At 42.1% G+C, this 14,127-nt stretch overlaps 1 protein-coding gene across 43 annotated transcripts in view; it reads left to right on the forward strand.

The window, feature by feature from the left end:
* FOXP1 (forkhead box P1) overlaps positions 1–14,127 on the forward strand; it is a 498,462-nt gene that overhangs the window by 417,907 nt on the left and 66,428 nt on the right. For all 43 annotated transcript variants that reach the window (XR_005583190.1, XM_039482867.1, XM_039482868.1 and 40 more), the window contains one exon: positions 507–711. Coding sequence is in view for 42 of the 43 variants with exons in the window: in XM_039482867.1 (XP_039338801.1) it covers positions 507–711 (205 nt within the window). In the remaining variant the exon portion in view is untranslated. The remainder of the gene's footprint in view (positions 1–506; positions 712–14,127) is intronic.

Genomic DNA, 14,127 nt, shown 5'->3' on the forward strand with positions numbered 1-14,127 from the left:
ATTAGTCATATTGTGGTTCATGTTGTCATAATAACACAGTTGAATAATTTTATTTGAAGATCTTCCTTGGTTCTAAAAATAGATTAGAATGTATTCAATTCTTTCTTTTTAAAAAATGCAACAAAACTTCTTCAGATGGCTGTAGAGTATAGCCGGGCCCCACTTTCTTGCAGTGATCTCACCGGCAAAACTCATTTGGAGCTCTGCCTCCGAAGGGACTTTGGGATTGGGCCCTCTGGTACAAAAATCATTAGAAATACTAATTAACGGCACATATTTTCCCCCAGAAATCTTGCTTTAATAGGAACTGCATGTTGGGCGCTAATCAATTTAGCAGGAAACATGAAGTGTTACTTCTGTATTAGCCTTTAGTTTAAAAAAAAAAAAACTCAAACCCACAGAAAACTAACACTAGGCTTTGTTTACTGACTCTTTGATTTAATTACTGTTTTAAGAGGGCCGAATTAGCTGTTAATTGATTTAATTATCCAATTTGTTTGTTTCAGGCATGATTCCAACAGAACTGCAGCAGCTCTGGAAAGAAGTGACAAGCTCTCATACAGCAGAGGAAATAGCTAGCAACAACCACAGCAGTTTGGACCTGTCCACCACATGTGTCTCCTCTTCAGCACCTTCTAAGACCTCCTTAATAATAAACCCACACGCCTCAACTAACGGACAGCTATCGGTCCACACTCCTAAAAGGGAGAGGTAGGTGCTGGTAGAATTTACATATATCTATGTGTAAATCAGTATCTTTGGTTATTGTGATATTGGTGACTCTAACGGGAGATTATTTACAAGGGTGGCCGACAACCTGGCCCACATTTTTGTCCTTGCTTTCTCCTGCTATTGACTGCAGTGAGTTTGCAGAAGATTTATGAGGGGGCAGAATTTGGCCCTTTTGTTTAGGTCTGTATGGCTTGCTGATTGGATGAATGCTACACCAGTGCATGCATGATTAGTTTATTAAAACTGTTTTGAATATGATCTGTGATGTGAAGATTATAATTGCTTAAACATTTCCAGCATGGCATTAGTGTTACTGTTGATGTGCCCTAGGGATTTAAATCATCAGGGGTGAGGAAGAATTAGTTGGTCAGTACCACCCGTTTTATCATACATCATCCACCTCGTTACCATTTTGTAGTTCCTTGTCTTACATTATGTTATATGGCTGCAGATCTTCTGTACTCACCGACTCCCACAAAACAGAACAGACTTGAATTTTCCAGGTTGATAAGAAGTGCAATATTTCTTTTAAAGTACCTGTACATTCAGATTACTGGCACAGGGTTGGTTTTTAAAAGTTTGAACTAATTTGTACTTGCCTGGGTGGTAGTTTGAAAGTGGTGGCTTAATTCGGGGGTTGTCTGTTGAAGATGCTTCTTAAGTATGGTTCCACTTGAGGTGAAGGCTATTTCATTGCGGTTCTTTTCCCCCTGACATTTCTGCATCACTTCCATAAGGTACTTCTAACGTATGTTTAACTATTGATTACAGTGAAATATATGCTCCTAAGTAAAGGAGAGTTCTTGTTCTTGTTTTTGTTTGGAAAGTTACAGTAAGAGTTCAGGCTTAAGGTTTAGTCTGAACCCTGTGTGTGCGCGTACACACACGTGTCAAACCAAGATTCATATTCTATGAAACAGAGTTTATCTGTGCTTGCAAAATGATACCAGACACTTACTAGTCAGAGACTGATATGAAAGATGTGTCCCCCCTCATGAGGTCCTACAGCATGCTCTGATGAGAAGTGCAGTTCCTATCCCTAGTGACATGATGGAAAGGTGTGTTTGGAATTCCAACCAGGGAGCCTGCTCTTTCATATCAACTCTCGCCTCCTTTTAGCTGCTAGAAGGAGATCCTTCCCTCCAAAGCCCCTACTATAGTCTTCATCCCTCTACCAGCCTGCCAATTGTTGGCAATAGGACATCTCTGCTACTCCATCCTTCCTCCAAGGAGCCTCTGGTTTTCTACATAGCTTTCCCAAGCAGCACAGTGAAATTTGACACGATCCCTTTCCCTTTCGTCCACAGAGATTCTGAGTAGTAACATTGAGACTGACCAAAGTCTTGCATTTCTCTTTGCTGCTAATTGGAAACAGCAGCAGAGGGACTGGAACTGGGTCTGCAGACTAAGGAAGACAGTACAGTGTACATTAGTTGACATTTCAGAAGATTCTCTTCGCTAGCCTAGAAATGTAATGTTTAGTTTTTGATGAAAGCTAGATTCCACAGAAATGGATAGATTTGTTCTTCCTTCACCCTTTTACTCACGGGGAAGTAGATGAGTGATATTTTCCAAGCCTGGGAGTTATTCCAGTGATTGAAAGCATGTTGATAAGAAAACTACATGAATGCATCGTGTATCTTTCTAACATTAAGAAAATCAAACTGTTATGTATAGGTATAATATATAGAACCACACCTTTGAGAAAATTACTGTTGAGATATTGTTATATACAGTAGGAATAATTTTGTAGCTTATATAGGAAGGACTCTGATGTTCATATGAGTGTACATTCATATATAGATATGAAACCAGTGTATTGGTTATAACACACACCATCCAGGATATAGTTTCCACGGAGGAATAGATGGGGTACTAAACTAACTTGATAGGGTTTCATTAAATGATTAGATTGTATCTTTACTTCTTGTACAGCTGAATAAGAAGAGGTTTTTATGATTTTTCTGGTCATATTTGTACTCTAAGAGATTTTTTAAAAATACAAGTTTTTTCAAACAATTAAAGACCACACATTGGAATGGGTCTGCTCTCACTTAGTAGGAAACAATAGGTCCCTCCCTAAGTTAAGTTTGGAACACAGTGGAGATAGAATGACAGGACTGGAAGGGACCTCGAGAGGTCATCTAGTCCAGTCCCCTGCACTCATGGCAGGACTAAGTATTATCTAGACCAGGGGCAGGCAAACTTTTTGGCCTGAGGGCCGCATCAGGTTTCCAAAATTGTATGGAGGGCCGGTTAGAGGAGGCCATGCCTCCCCAAACAGCCAGGCGTGGCCCAGCCCCGCTCCCCATCCGACCCCCCCTGCTTCTTGTTCTCTGACACTGTTCCCCCCCACTGACTCCTGCCCCATCCAATTCACTCCATCTCCCCCGCTCCCTGTCCCCTGACTGCCCCCTGGGGACCCCTGCCGCCATTCAACCCCCCTGTTCCCTGCTCTCTGAGCACCCCGACTCCTATCCACACACACCCTGACCACCACCCCAAACTCCTCTGCCCTCTATCCAACCCTCCCCCGGTTCCCTGCCCCCTTAACCATGCTTCCTGGAGCACCGGTGGCTGGCAGCACTACAGCCGTGCTGCCCAGAGCACCAGGACAGGCAGCTGTGCCACCTACCTGGCTGGAGCCAGCCACGCCACCACGCAGCACAGAGCACCGGGTCAGGTCACGTCTCTGCAGCTACATTGCCCGGCAAGAGCTCGCTGCCCAGAGTATTGCGCCGGTGGCGCAGTGAGCTGAGGCTGTCGGGGAGGGGGAACAGCAGGGGGGATCCGGGGGGCGAGCCTCCTGGGCCAGGAGCTCAGTGGCTGGGCAGGAGGGTCCCACAGTCTGGATGTGGCCCGCAGGCCATAGTTTGCCCACCTCTGATCTAGACCCTTCCTGGCAGGTGTTTGTCTAACCTGCTTTTAAAAATCTCCAATGATGGAGATTCCACAACCTCCCTAGGTAATTTATTTATTCCATCTATGGGATTTATGATGTAATGGATGTATGAATCCATTTTGAAATAGGAACTTGCTTTCCATATTATTGTAAAGCAGAGCTGAAAATATTTTGTCTATACACTATATTATAAATGTTGGTCTGAAGGCAATTACTTTTCAAACAAGGTGATACGTATGTTTTTGTTAGTGAAATTCCACACAATTAATTAGGAAGTTATTAATATATCACTGAAGGTTTTGACATGTAATAGGTTAGCGAGAGACCTTAGAAAAAACCTCAGTTGAATTTATAATACACAGTATATTAGTTTATTACAATACTTAGTTGTTTATCTATTAAGTTCCCTACATTATCAAAATATAAAAATACAAACACAGCTGGGAATTAAAATAAGAGGTACTGAAGGTTTATGCTATCCATTTGCTGCAGTGATTGAATTACATCTTTATCCATAAGGAGAGCAGGAGACTATACACAGAAGAATGCCTGCTGATGCACTTAAGGTTTTTGTAGCAGTCTCATCAGGCATTGTGGTGCCTGCCTAGATTTCACATGACACACAAAACTCTTCTTGTTTAGATGTATTTCACTCACTTCCTCTTCGAAAGAGTATCTGTGTGCCATCCCTGCATTCAGGGTGGCAAATGAATAATAAGAAAAAAGTACCCTCTGATGGGTTGAGATGTATATTTAAAAGCAAACAGAGGGAAGAAACCTACAAAATAATAGCAGAGAGAACATAGACTTCGTATTTTTGTTCTCATCTAATACCAGATTGAAAAGTGAAGCTTGGGAAGTAAGTATATGGACCTGATTCTGCACTCGGTGTTCAATCAAAACCCATCAAGGCAGATTTTACTCAAGTAGGAGGGGATGTCAGGATATGGGCGGGTGTATCAGGAAGTGTACGAATGGCAGTTCTGAACATCGATGTAGACCTAACACTTCTCGCTAGTAGGCTACAAGCAGTACATAAACTTCTTGGCACTTCCTTTCTTAGCAGCACGTTATCCTATGGATAGTTTGGGGCAGTTGCTTTTCTGCGGTTGGTACAGATGGTACAGCTGGCGCCCTTCCAGCTTCCTTCTTGAGGAGAGGAGTTGAGGAAAAAACGGCTCCAGGCCCAGCAACTGCTCCGCGGCGAACTGCTGAGAGAACAAAATCAAAAAAATGACGCGCATGACCTTTAGACTCTGGGATCCTGTCACTGGTGACACCTACACGCTGCTTGGCCTGCAATGGCTGCTCAGAGCAGCAGCAGAGCTGAGCAGAGCTGGAAGACATTGGCAAGAGCAGAGAGAGGCCTGGAGACTCCTGCACAGAGGGAGGGAGGCCGAGAGAGGCACAGCACCTACACCCCCCCTATCCCCCTCCCCCCTCCCCCTGGGCCTGGCTGCTGGACTGCTTGGCTGACTTGAGGATTGGATTTGTCTCATCTGACCCATTCAGCTCAGCAGCCTCAGCAGGCAGGCCAGCTGGGGTTGGAGCAGGAGAGGGGGGAGAGGTGGCTGTGTGTGGCTCATGTCCGGTATGTTCAGAGAATGGGCAGGAGAGAGAGAGAGAGTTGAGAGAGGAGAAGAGAATCAGCATCCTGACTGGAGGAATGTAAGCTCCACTCGTTATGCAGATCTGCTGGTTGGGCTGGCTGGATCCCCGGGGTGGGTGTGGCCTGCCAAAACAAACCCACCTTTTTTTTTTTTTTGTATTAGTAGGAACTGACGAGCATGTTAAATTTTCATTTCACGTGCAGACAGAGCACCAGTTATTTGTGCGTGTGCCACCTCCAGACTAAGCTGTTGTAACACCCACTGCAATGGGACTAGACTTCGAGACCACCTGGAAGCTGGACTTCATGCAGGACACGACTGCCCACTTTCTGAGCAGTCTTTCACATGGGGAACACATTGCACAAGTGCTCCATAGTCTGTCGCTTTGTATTGAACCAGAGAGTCCTGCGTGATTTGGGCCGCCCAGCTGGCATCCTCCTCGCGCTCCGTGTGAGATCTGTGCATTGATTATCAGGAGAGATACACCTGTTTAAAAGACATGAGGCTGGTGACAGGGCATCTTCAGCATAAGACCAGTGGAACTTGCTGTCAGCCTTGATCTGACCCAATCCGGAGTTACTGATTTAGATTTAAACAATAAAAAACGCTGGAAAAGCTCCAAATGCCCTAACCATTAATCATTTACAGCCACACACTAATGATCACCCAGCAGCAATAAATAATCACATGCGAGTAGGAGTAACATTAGCTTGTAGGGTGTGCATAAAGCCTTTCCTCCCCTGCCTTTGGGCTTTTGGACAGGGAGTGAGCTTTAGGGATGCAAGTTGGTTATGTGGGAGATAATTGTTGTCCCCATCCTCCTCCTTCCTGGCACATGTTAACGGGGCACTTTGTTCTGGATTTTGTGGAGTTATTGAGCTGGTGGACTTGATTCTGTTGTTGCTGACCGTGCTGTAAAGCAGAGTAACTCCACTGATGTCAGTGGAGATAGAGGCACCCATGTAAAACCATTTGGAGATCATTGTCATGCCCTGCATGTTCTGGACAAAGGGATTTGAGCAACGGATAAGTACTTTTTTTTTTAAAACCATGCTCAGAAGTCACCAAGCTAAGGCCCCAGTCCTGCAGCTGGATACCCATAGGCTTAAGGGTCTGGCTACACATATCAGATTGGTGGATCTGAGCTCAGATTTGTGATGGTGGTGGCAGTGGTGGCAGCTATAGTTAATCAGGGGAGACAAATAGCAAATGCAGCCACCCATGCTCAGAATCTTCCCTTGGATGTGCATGCACAGCTTCAGGCGACCCAAGTGTGAACAAAATGCATTTTGGAGCAGTGGGTATTCCCAATTTGTAAAATAGGTCAAGAAAAGAGAGAGGTTGGCTGAGAGGGTTGGTTTTGTTTTTTTAATGCCCTGTGCATATTACTTAGACAGGAACCTTTTGTTTTAATTAAATGATATAATTCCAGCTAGAAATAATGGGTTAATGCTTTCCTTCACTTTGTCTTTAAATGTATATTACATCTATGCTTTTGTCCCACATCGAGCCCAGTTCTGTAAGTAGCAGCAGCAGCTCTGGGGTTTGGTGCGCAGCAATCTGTTAAGGAGATAAATAATCTGCTTTGGCATGACACTCCTACTCTCCTCTTTAATTTGTCTTACACAAGGAAAATTATAATTAAATCATTCAGGGTAAACCCTTGAGTGTTGAGAAGGAAAAAACACACTTTGGTAAAGATTGCCAATAGAGACCAACTTCCCTGTTGTGGCGTGCAGAGACATTTATCAATATTCAGCACTATTAAAGGGAGAACATTTCGTGTGATTTGTGAGGCGGATGCCAAAGCTCAAATCAAGGCTTGTTAAAATCCTTTCCCCGTGCAATCATGGGTATTCAGCATCATTAGAATTCAGCACTGTCTGTGTGTTTCATGCTTTGATTTTACTCAGACAAGTTAATAATGTTTATTGTGCTGATTTTATATATATATTTATATATATAAATTCACTCAATGCAATAAACATACCTCAATCATCAGTACCCTAAGGGAAATATTTAGTTATAGATACTTGTATTCACAAAGGATAAGAAAAAGTGAGACCATCAGCTAGCATGCAAACCTCTCATCATCTTATCAGCATTTGGGTTTCTGCAATAACAAGTGCTCTTTTCACAGTACGTAAATAAATAAATAAAGCCAGTTAAGAACGTCTGCTGTATGTAGAAGCATCAAGGGCAATACCTTGTCTTTTTCATATTGTTTCACTGCGTCTTCATTTTGGGGAAACTCTCACATTTCGTTAACACGGAAGCAAAAATGTATTTGTTAAAGTGTTTTATGTATGTGACTCTTTACTTTAAAGGTCGTCGGGCATTGTCATAGCTGTAATATAAACATGTTTAAAATATTTGTACATAAGTATTTTAAGTCAACATATATCTAAATGCATTACTCATTTAAAATTATCTGAAATTGTCCAGAAGCTTACAAAGATTATGATCCTGATCTCCTTTGTAAAATACTTTGAAATAAACTTATGAAAAGCAGTGTAGAAGAGCTAGATGGTACTATTATTATGTAATGTAACACATAAAGTTCCCAAGTATTCTCAGGTGTCTGTACACTGATCCAGTCCCTCTACATAAGCTAGAGCGATCGCCAGGCTGCTGTAACTTATGCAGTTGTCAGCACTCCCAAGAGGCTGGTATGGTAGCTGGAATTTTCGGTGTGTAGAGAAGCACTGGTCGCACATGCTACACCAGTTCTGTCTCTCAGAGACTTTAAGGTTAGAAGGGACCATTGTGATCATCTGGCACAATGCAGGCCACAGAACCTCCGGAAATAGACCCCCTAACCTCAGACTGAGTTACTGAAGTCCTCAAATCATGGTTTAAAGACTTCAAGTTACAGAGAATTCACCATTTACACTAGTTTAAACCTGCCAGTGACTGGTGCCCCAAGCTGCCGAGGAAGTCGAAAAAAGCCTAGGGTCTCTGCCAATCTGACCCAGGGGAAAATTCCTTCCCGACCCCAAGTATGGTGATCAGTTAGACCCTGAGCATGTGGACAAGACTCAGCAGCCACACACCTGAGAGAGAATTCCTGTAGTATCTCAGAGCCCTCCCCATCTAGTATCCCGTCTCCAGCAGTTGGGGGTTTTTACTACGGGCAGTCACCAGTGGACCACCTGCCTTGTAGGCAATCTCATTATACCATCCCCTGTCACCAGAAGATCCTCCTATGCGGGGGGCAATCATTCTTTAGATGGTTCTGTAGACTTTAGGGCTGTTTTGTGCCAGCAGAGTAGCAAAAACAGCTTTGCCACAGGAGAGAATCTGGGGCAATATGATTTTTGTTCCCGTATTTTGGAGAGTCTCAATTCTAAGTCTGGAGCTCTTTGTTGATTGCAACAACAAGATGATGACAGGTGGATGTGTTCATGTACATATGTATGTCATAATTCATTAAAATGGAAGTTCTATGAGTTTGAGGGTTGCAATTATATATGTGAATTATGATATAGCATTACTAGACACAGGAAAAGACCATTTGTCCAGGAAACCTTTCTAAAGCCTCCATGAATTCCCTGACTCATTTTTACCATCTTTGTGTCCTTTTCTATCATAATTGAATCCCTTCCCTCCACGTGAGTAGGCAGTTAACTCATCGGATAAATAAATGGAATAAATAAGTAGATGATTTATGTGATTCTTTTCTTGCATGCATTGCGGAAGGAATTAGTCTTGAGGAAAGATCTAAAGGAGGAGAGGGTAGTGGTGTAGAAAACCATTGATCTGCTTCATAATCTTAATATATAGTGTTTGTTTAAACCTTACATGCCAACTAGTGTTGCCAACCCTCCAGGACTGGCCTGGAGTCTCCAGGAATTGAAGATTGTCATGTGATGAAATCTCCAGGAATACATCCAACCAAAATTGGCAACCCTAATGCCAACCAATCTGAGTGAATAGTGGTTCAGCTTGATTATAGACTATGGAATGTGGCCCGTAATTAATAGTCTGGGTGAAATAATTCAGCCTGTTGTCTCTATATACTCCCAGGATCTGATTATCCATTGCCTTGCTTCTTGTGTAGTCATTGGCACTCATTCTGCGCTGGTGCCAGTGATGCAGGACAAGGGAGAATCTGCTCCTCCACATCTGCTTTCTTCTGTGCAGTAGGTTTTTGAAACCTTCACCAGTATGCATTCCTTATACCTCTATCATTGGCCTACATCTATTAGGCTACAGCCGATTTATTTCCTCGTTCGACCCCTTCCCACCTTTCCTCTGAACAGGTATTTATAAAATTAGAGTTTCAGTTGTATTTCACCTTACATTCTGCCTTAAATGAAGGCTGTGCCGTGTTCTGTAAGCCAGCTGTTACGACCTTTTTCTGTGTTCTGCACAACAGAAATGCATGTGATCCTCTCCGTTGCATGTGGATCCACGTTATGGAGAACCTACCGTAACGGGATTGGAAGGGAAAGCGGCGTCCTCTTGCCCATTGTGCCCACATCTCTTCCAATTGCAGCTTTGGCTGGCCAAGGTCGGCCAGGAGGGGAGGAGTTAGGGAACATGTACACTGGATAGGTTTCCCTCCTAACTGTAGAGAACAGTGCAGTGAGCATTGTAAGTCATTACAGCCCTGATCAGCAATAACTCTGTGTCTTTAACATACTGCAGAAGGGAGTTTTGGTGCCACATAGGGAAGGGCAGCTAATGTCATCAAAAAGTTGCCCGCCTCCGCCACATACCAACCCTCCTCCTAAGAATGGGGGTGAGTGAGGATCATACAGACATCAGCGGACCCTTCATTTTGGCTTCATATATATATGAGGTTGCCATGGACATTACCATATTACCCATGGAGCTCAGCTTGCTCTAAAAATCAATGCCAGCCCCTCACCTTTTCCACAATACAGGTGGTACTGAGCGGATGATGTAGTTGGCTGGAAGCTCACAAGAGGTGGTGGATATTGTTCCTCTCCCGCACTTTTACATAGACTCAGAAGATTAGGGTTGGAAGAGACCTCAGGAGGTCATCTAGTCCAACCCCCTGCTCAAAGCAGGACCAACTCCAACCATCCCTGTGGGCAGGGAGCATCTAGACTTTGGTTTGTGCTGCATGGTTGTGCCATTTAGGGCCTGATTCGGCCAGCCTTACTCACCGTGAGAAGTGCCTTACTCCATTATTTCAGTGGAACTATTCAAAGAGTAGGTGAGCACAACTCAAGGTGAGTAAGTGTATCAGAATCTGGTCCCTATTCTTGGTACATAAGTGTGTGCAATCCATTGACATTAATGCAGTTGCACTCAGTTACTCCAGAGTTGAATTTGATCCAAAGTCTCTGTTTTGACCCCAGGCATATAGTTGTTCTTTTAAAGCCTGTATGAAACTTCCACTTAAATGATCAAAAAACTGCATCTAGCATGGTGTCTAGCACTAGCAGGGTGGCTTGACTTTGTGGGGAAGAGCTGCACCTGGTGTAAATTGTCACAGCCCCAGTGATGCCAGTGGAGCTATGATGCTTTATGAAAGCTGAGGATCAGTTTCCTGTTTTCCTTCCATTTATGCGTCTTACTTATAGCTCAGAATTTGTCAGGACAGCATACAATTAGCATTCTCATTACAGCTAGAGAAAATACCATTGATTGCTATTTGCTTTCCTGTTCAGAGTCAGTTTTCTACCCAACCTGCTTTTTAAAAATTCCCTCTTCCATGACCCAAGTCCATAGTTGCTAATTTTCATTATCAGAGGGTTTTTTTTTAATCAGACTATAACATCAACTACATTGACTATGTGCATCATCTACCATGATAGTCGTTTCTTTGAGGAATGCTAGCAAATTAGTTACGCGAGACCATTTCCTCATCCACCCATGTCTTAGGTCTTTAATCAAATTATGCTTTTCAGGGTATTCTCACAAAATGCCACAAAATAACTCCTAGGATTTCCCTCCACAAGTGTAATTGCTTACTTTATCATGTGGCCCTTTGATGAATAATAGTGTTATGTTTGCCACTTTACAGTCCTCAGGAACCTGACCTGACATTAGAGAACTTCTTAACTCGAATGGTTCATTTGTTTCTGGTCACTTGTAATAATCAGTTATACAACTCCCAACACTAAACTAGTGTATCCAAAAAAAATTTTTTTAAATAGATTGGGTGAGCCTTGGCAGACACACAGCAGAACTTTTCCAAATTTTAGCATATGTATTGTTTTATACCTCCATCTGGCCAACAGATCATTGTTTGATATCTGAGTACTTTGCATATCTCCTCCCTTTTCTTGCAGCTCAGATAATTACATGTCTGTTTAATGCAGCTTAATGGTTTTTTACATACCAAATAAATAGATGATGGTTTTCTGCTAATTGTGTACATATGTGCACTTCGTTTAATTGTGGCAGCTAGAATTTTAGTAAAACATCCCTGTCTCAGTACTTAGTGTCCAACTAATGTCTTCTCTTTCAATTAAAGGTGTTAATATATTGGTCTTTAAAAAAGATAAGAGGTCAACTTTTTTTTTATTTACATTAAAATATGGGATTCATGTTTTCTTTTTTTCTCTTGTGTGCAAGAGAATCATTTCTCAATATATGCACCAGAGATGCTAACTATTGGAAAGAGCTGGACAGGGAGATGAAGAAGAGCTGTATTATTTTCAGTCACACAGAAAACAATCTGGGAAGGAAAAAGAAACACCCTTGAAAATGTCTTAAAAATGAGGAGTAAGTTAGATGATTTTCATATGACTATTTACTCTGCTGTTCAATAAAACTCCAGCATTGAGTATGACAGCTGTTATATCACATAATATGTCTTACCACTAAGATACTGAGTGTCATTTAAAGTAACACACCATCCTTAAGCTGTGTACAGTTCATCCATCTCCCCATGTTTTAATGGAAAAATCAGTTTATCAATAAAATGACATCATTTTTCCCTGGGTTATAATGTTCATTTTACAACTGTTTTTGTTTAGTTCCATTTATTTTACTTTTCTTTTTCTTGGCATCCTTTATTTCTTAAGGATCGAAGAAGAAGGAATTTATTCTCATTCAGGATTGACATGAAATGGTACAGAGGCAAAGATCTCTTCCTACTTCCCTCACAACCCCCAAAATCTTGTGCTAATCTTGAGTGCTTTAGTTTTAATTATTATTATTATTATACTTTAAGGCAAATAGGGTTATGTTTGGTAGTGAATATAATGAGGTAGTGAAGAGACATACACTGAAATCCCATAATTTGTTAATGGGGTTTGTGCCTGTATGATGTTGGGGAAACCAACCTATCATATGCTGCTTGGTTTTCACATGTAAGCAACTGCTCATTTGTGTGATGCAAATGAATTTTTTTCATATGGCCCGTGACTCTAAGGTGTGTGCGCATTTTTTTTATTTTCTTCTTCTATATAATCAGTAGAGGCATATGTATATTATAAAGTATATTCTGCTCATTAAAACAATGGTGTAAGCACACAAAGGGAAAGTGTTAGTATGTGTTGCAGCTTGTCATTTCAGGCTGTGTGAATAAAGAAGATAACTATTCCTTTGGGAAACTATTTCAGGAATTGAGCAACAGATATGCTAGCCAGAGAATTCTTTTAACTGTAATTTTCCTTTTTGTGTGTACTCAAAAATAACATCCTGATGGGTCCTTAAATGCCATTTCATATACAGAGCGCAATTTCCACAGCACAGGTGGTGCTAATATAGGACAGTCCCCTAGGCACTTGTCGCCGAGAGTTGTACAGCTTGTTCAGTGTCTGCATCCATATGGCAATCTGTCCCATTCATAGAAAGACATTGTAGCTGTGCCTGTGGGTGCTGTGGTCAGTGTAGTGTGAAAAGTAGGTTTTAACTCTCAGCAACCTATGTTCTGCCATTTGTTTTATTGTAGAATCCAAGTTATAACATTAATAAAAAAAAAAATTAAGCTCAGAGCAAATTCCAGAACAGTCTTGCAGGTTTCATTTTTGGTTACTCTTAGTAGCACATGGTTAACTCTGCAGGTGCAGGGTTCTGTTTGCAGCATACCAGTGCAGAGTTTACAGGAAATCATTCTTAGAAGAAACTTTTTCTTAGTTGTTTAGACTGTGAGTTAACTCAAACTTGCATAGCTGCATATGTCCTGTATACACAAGCATGGTCCTTTTCTTCCCTTTTTTTCTGTTGTGTTGTGCTACTGTTTTTCTTCCACATGCTCTGCTTGTGATGTAAGTTGAGTATACCTTTCCTGAAGAGCGTATGTTCTCAGCAAGTCTGCAGTGTCTCTCTAAGGGTATGTCTACACTGCAAGGAAAACCCCGAGATGCCAAGTCTCAGAGCCCTAGGCAGTTGATTCAGGCTCATGGGATTCGGGCTGTGGGGCTAAAAAACAGCAGTGTAGAGGTTTCAACTCAGGCTCTGAAACTCAGTAACAGGTTCCAGCCTAAACAGGAACATATATGCTGCTATCTTTAGTCCCTCAACCCGAGCCCCGTGAGTCCAAATCAGTGGACCTGGGCTCTGAGACTTGGAGCCACGGGTTTTTCTTTCCAGTATAGACATACCCCAAGTATCCTGTGATGAACCACTCCTTGAATGGGAGCTGGCCCCCAATCACAACACGGGCAGAGTATGGCAAATGGAGCGTGTGGAAAATGTGTGTCTTTCAAAAAGCTTTAAGTTATTAACAAGAAAGCAACATGTATGGCTGCTCTGGTATCCAGGATTTTCATGCCAAATGTTGTTCTGATTTAATGTGACTATTTGTTATGCCTTTTAGTAAACAAAAACAAATAGAAAGCCTAACACCTGCAACAGCATATGATATTTACACTACCTGTATGATTCAGCATGCTTCCCTGAGGAAACACGTAGACTTGTGTCCTATGAATTTTGGTGCTTTTTATAATGTTCCCTGGG

Source organism: Mauremys reevesii, linkage group 7 (genome assembly GCF_016161935.1).
Source record: "Mauremys reevesii isolate NIE-2019 linkage group 7, ASM1616193v1, whole genome shotgun sequence".
NCBI classification, from domain to species: domain Eukaryota; kingdom Metazoa; phylum Chordata; order Testudines; family Geoemydidae; genus Mauremys; species Mauremys reevesii.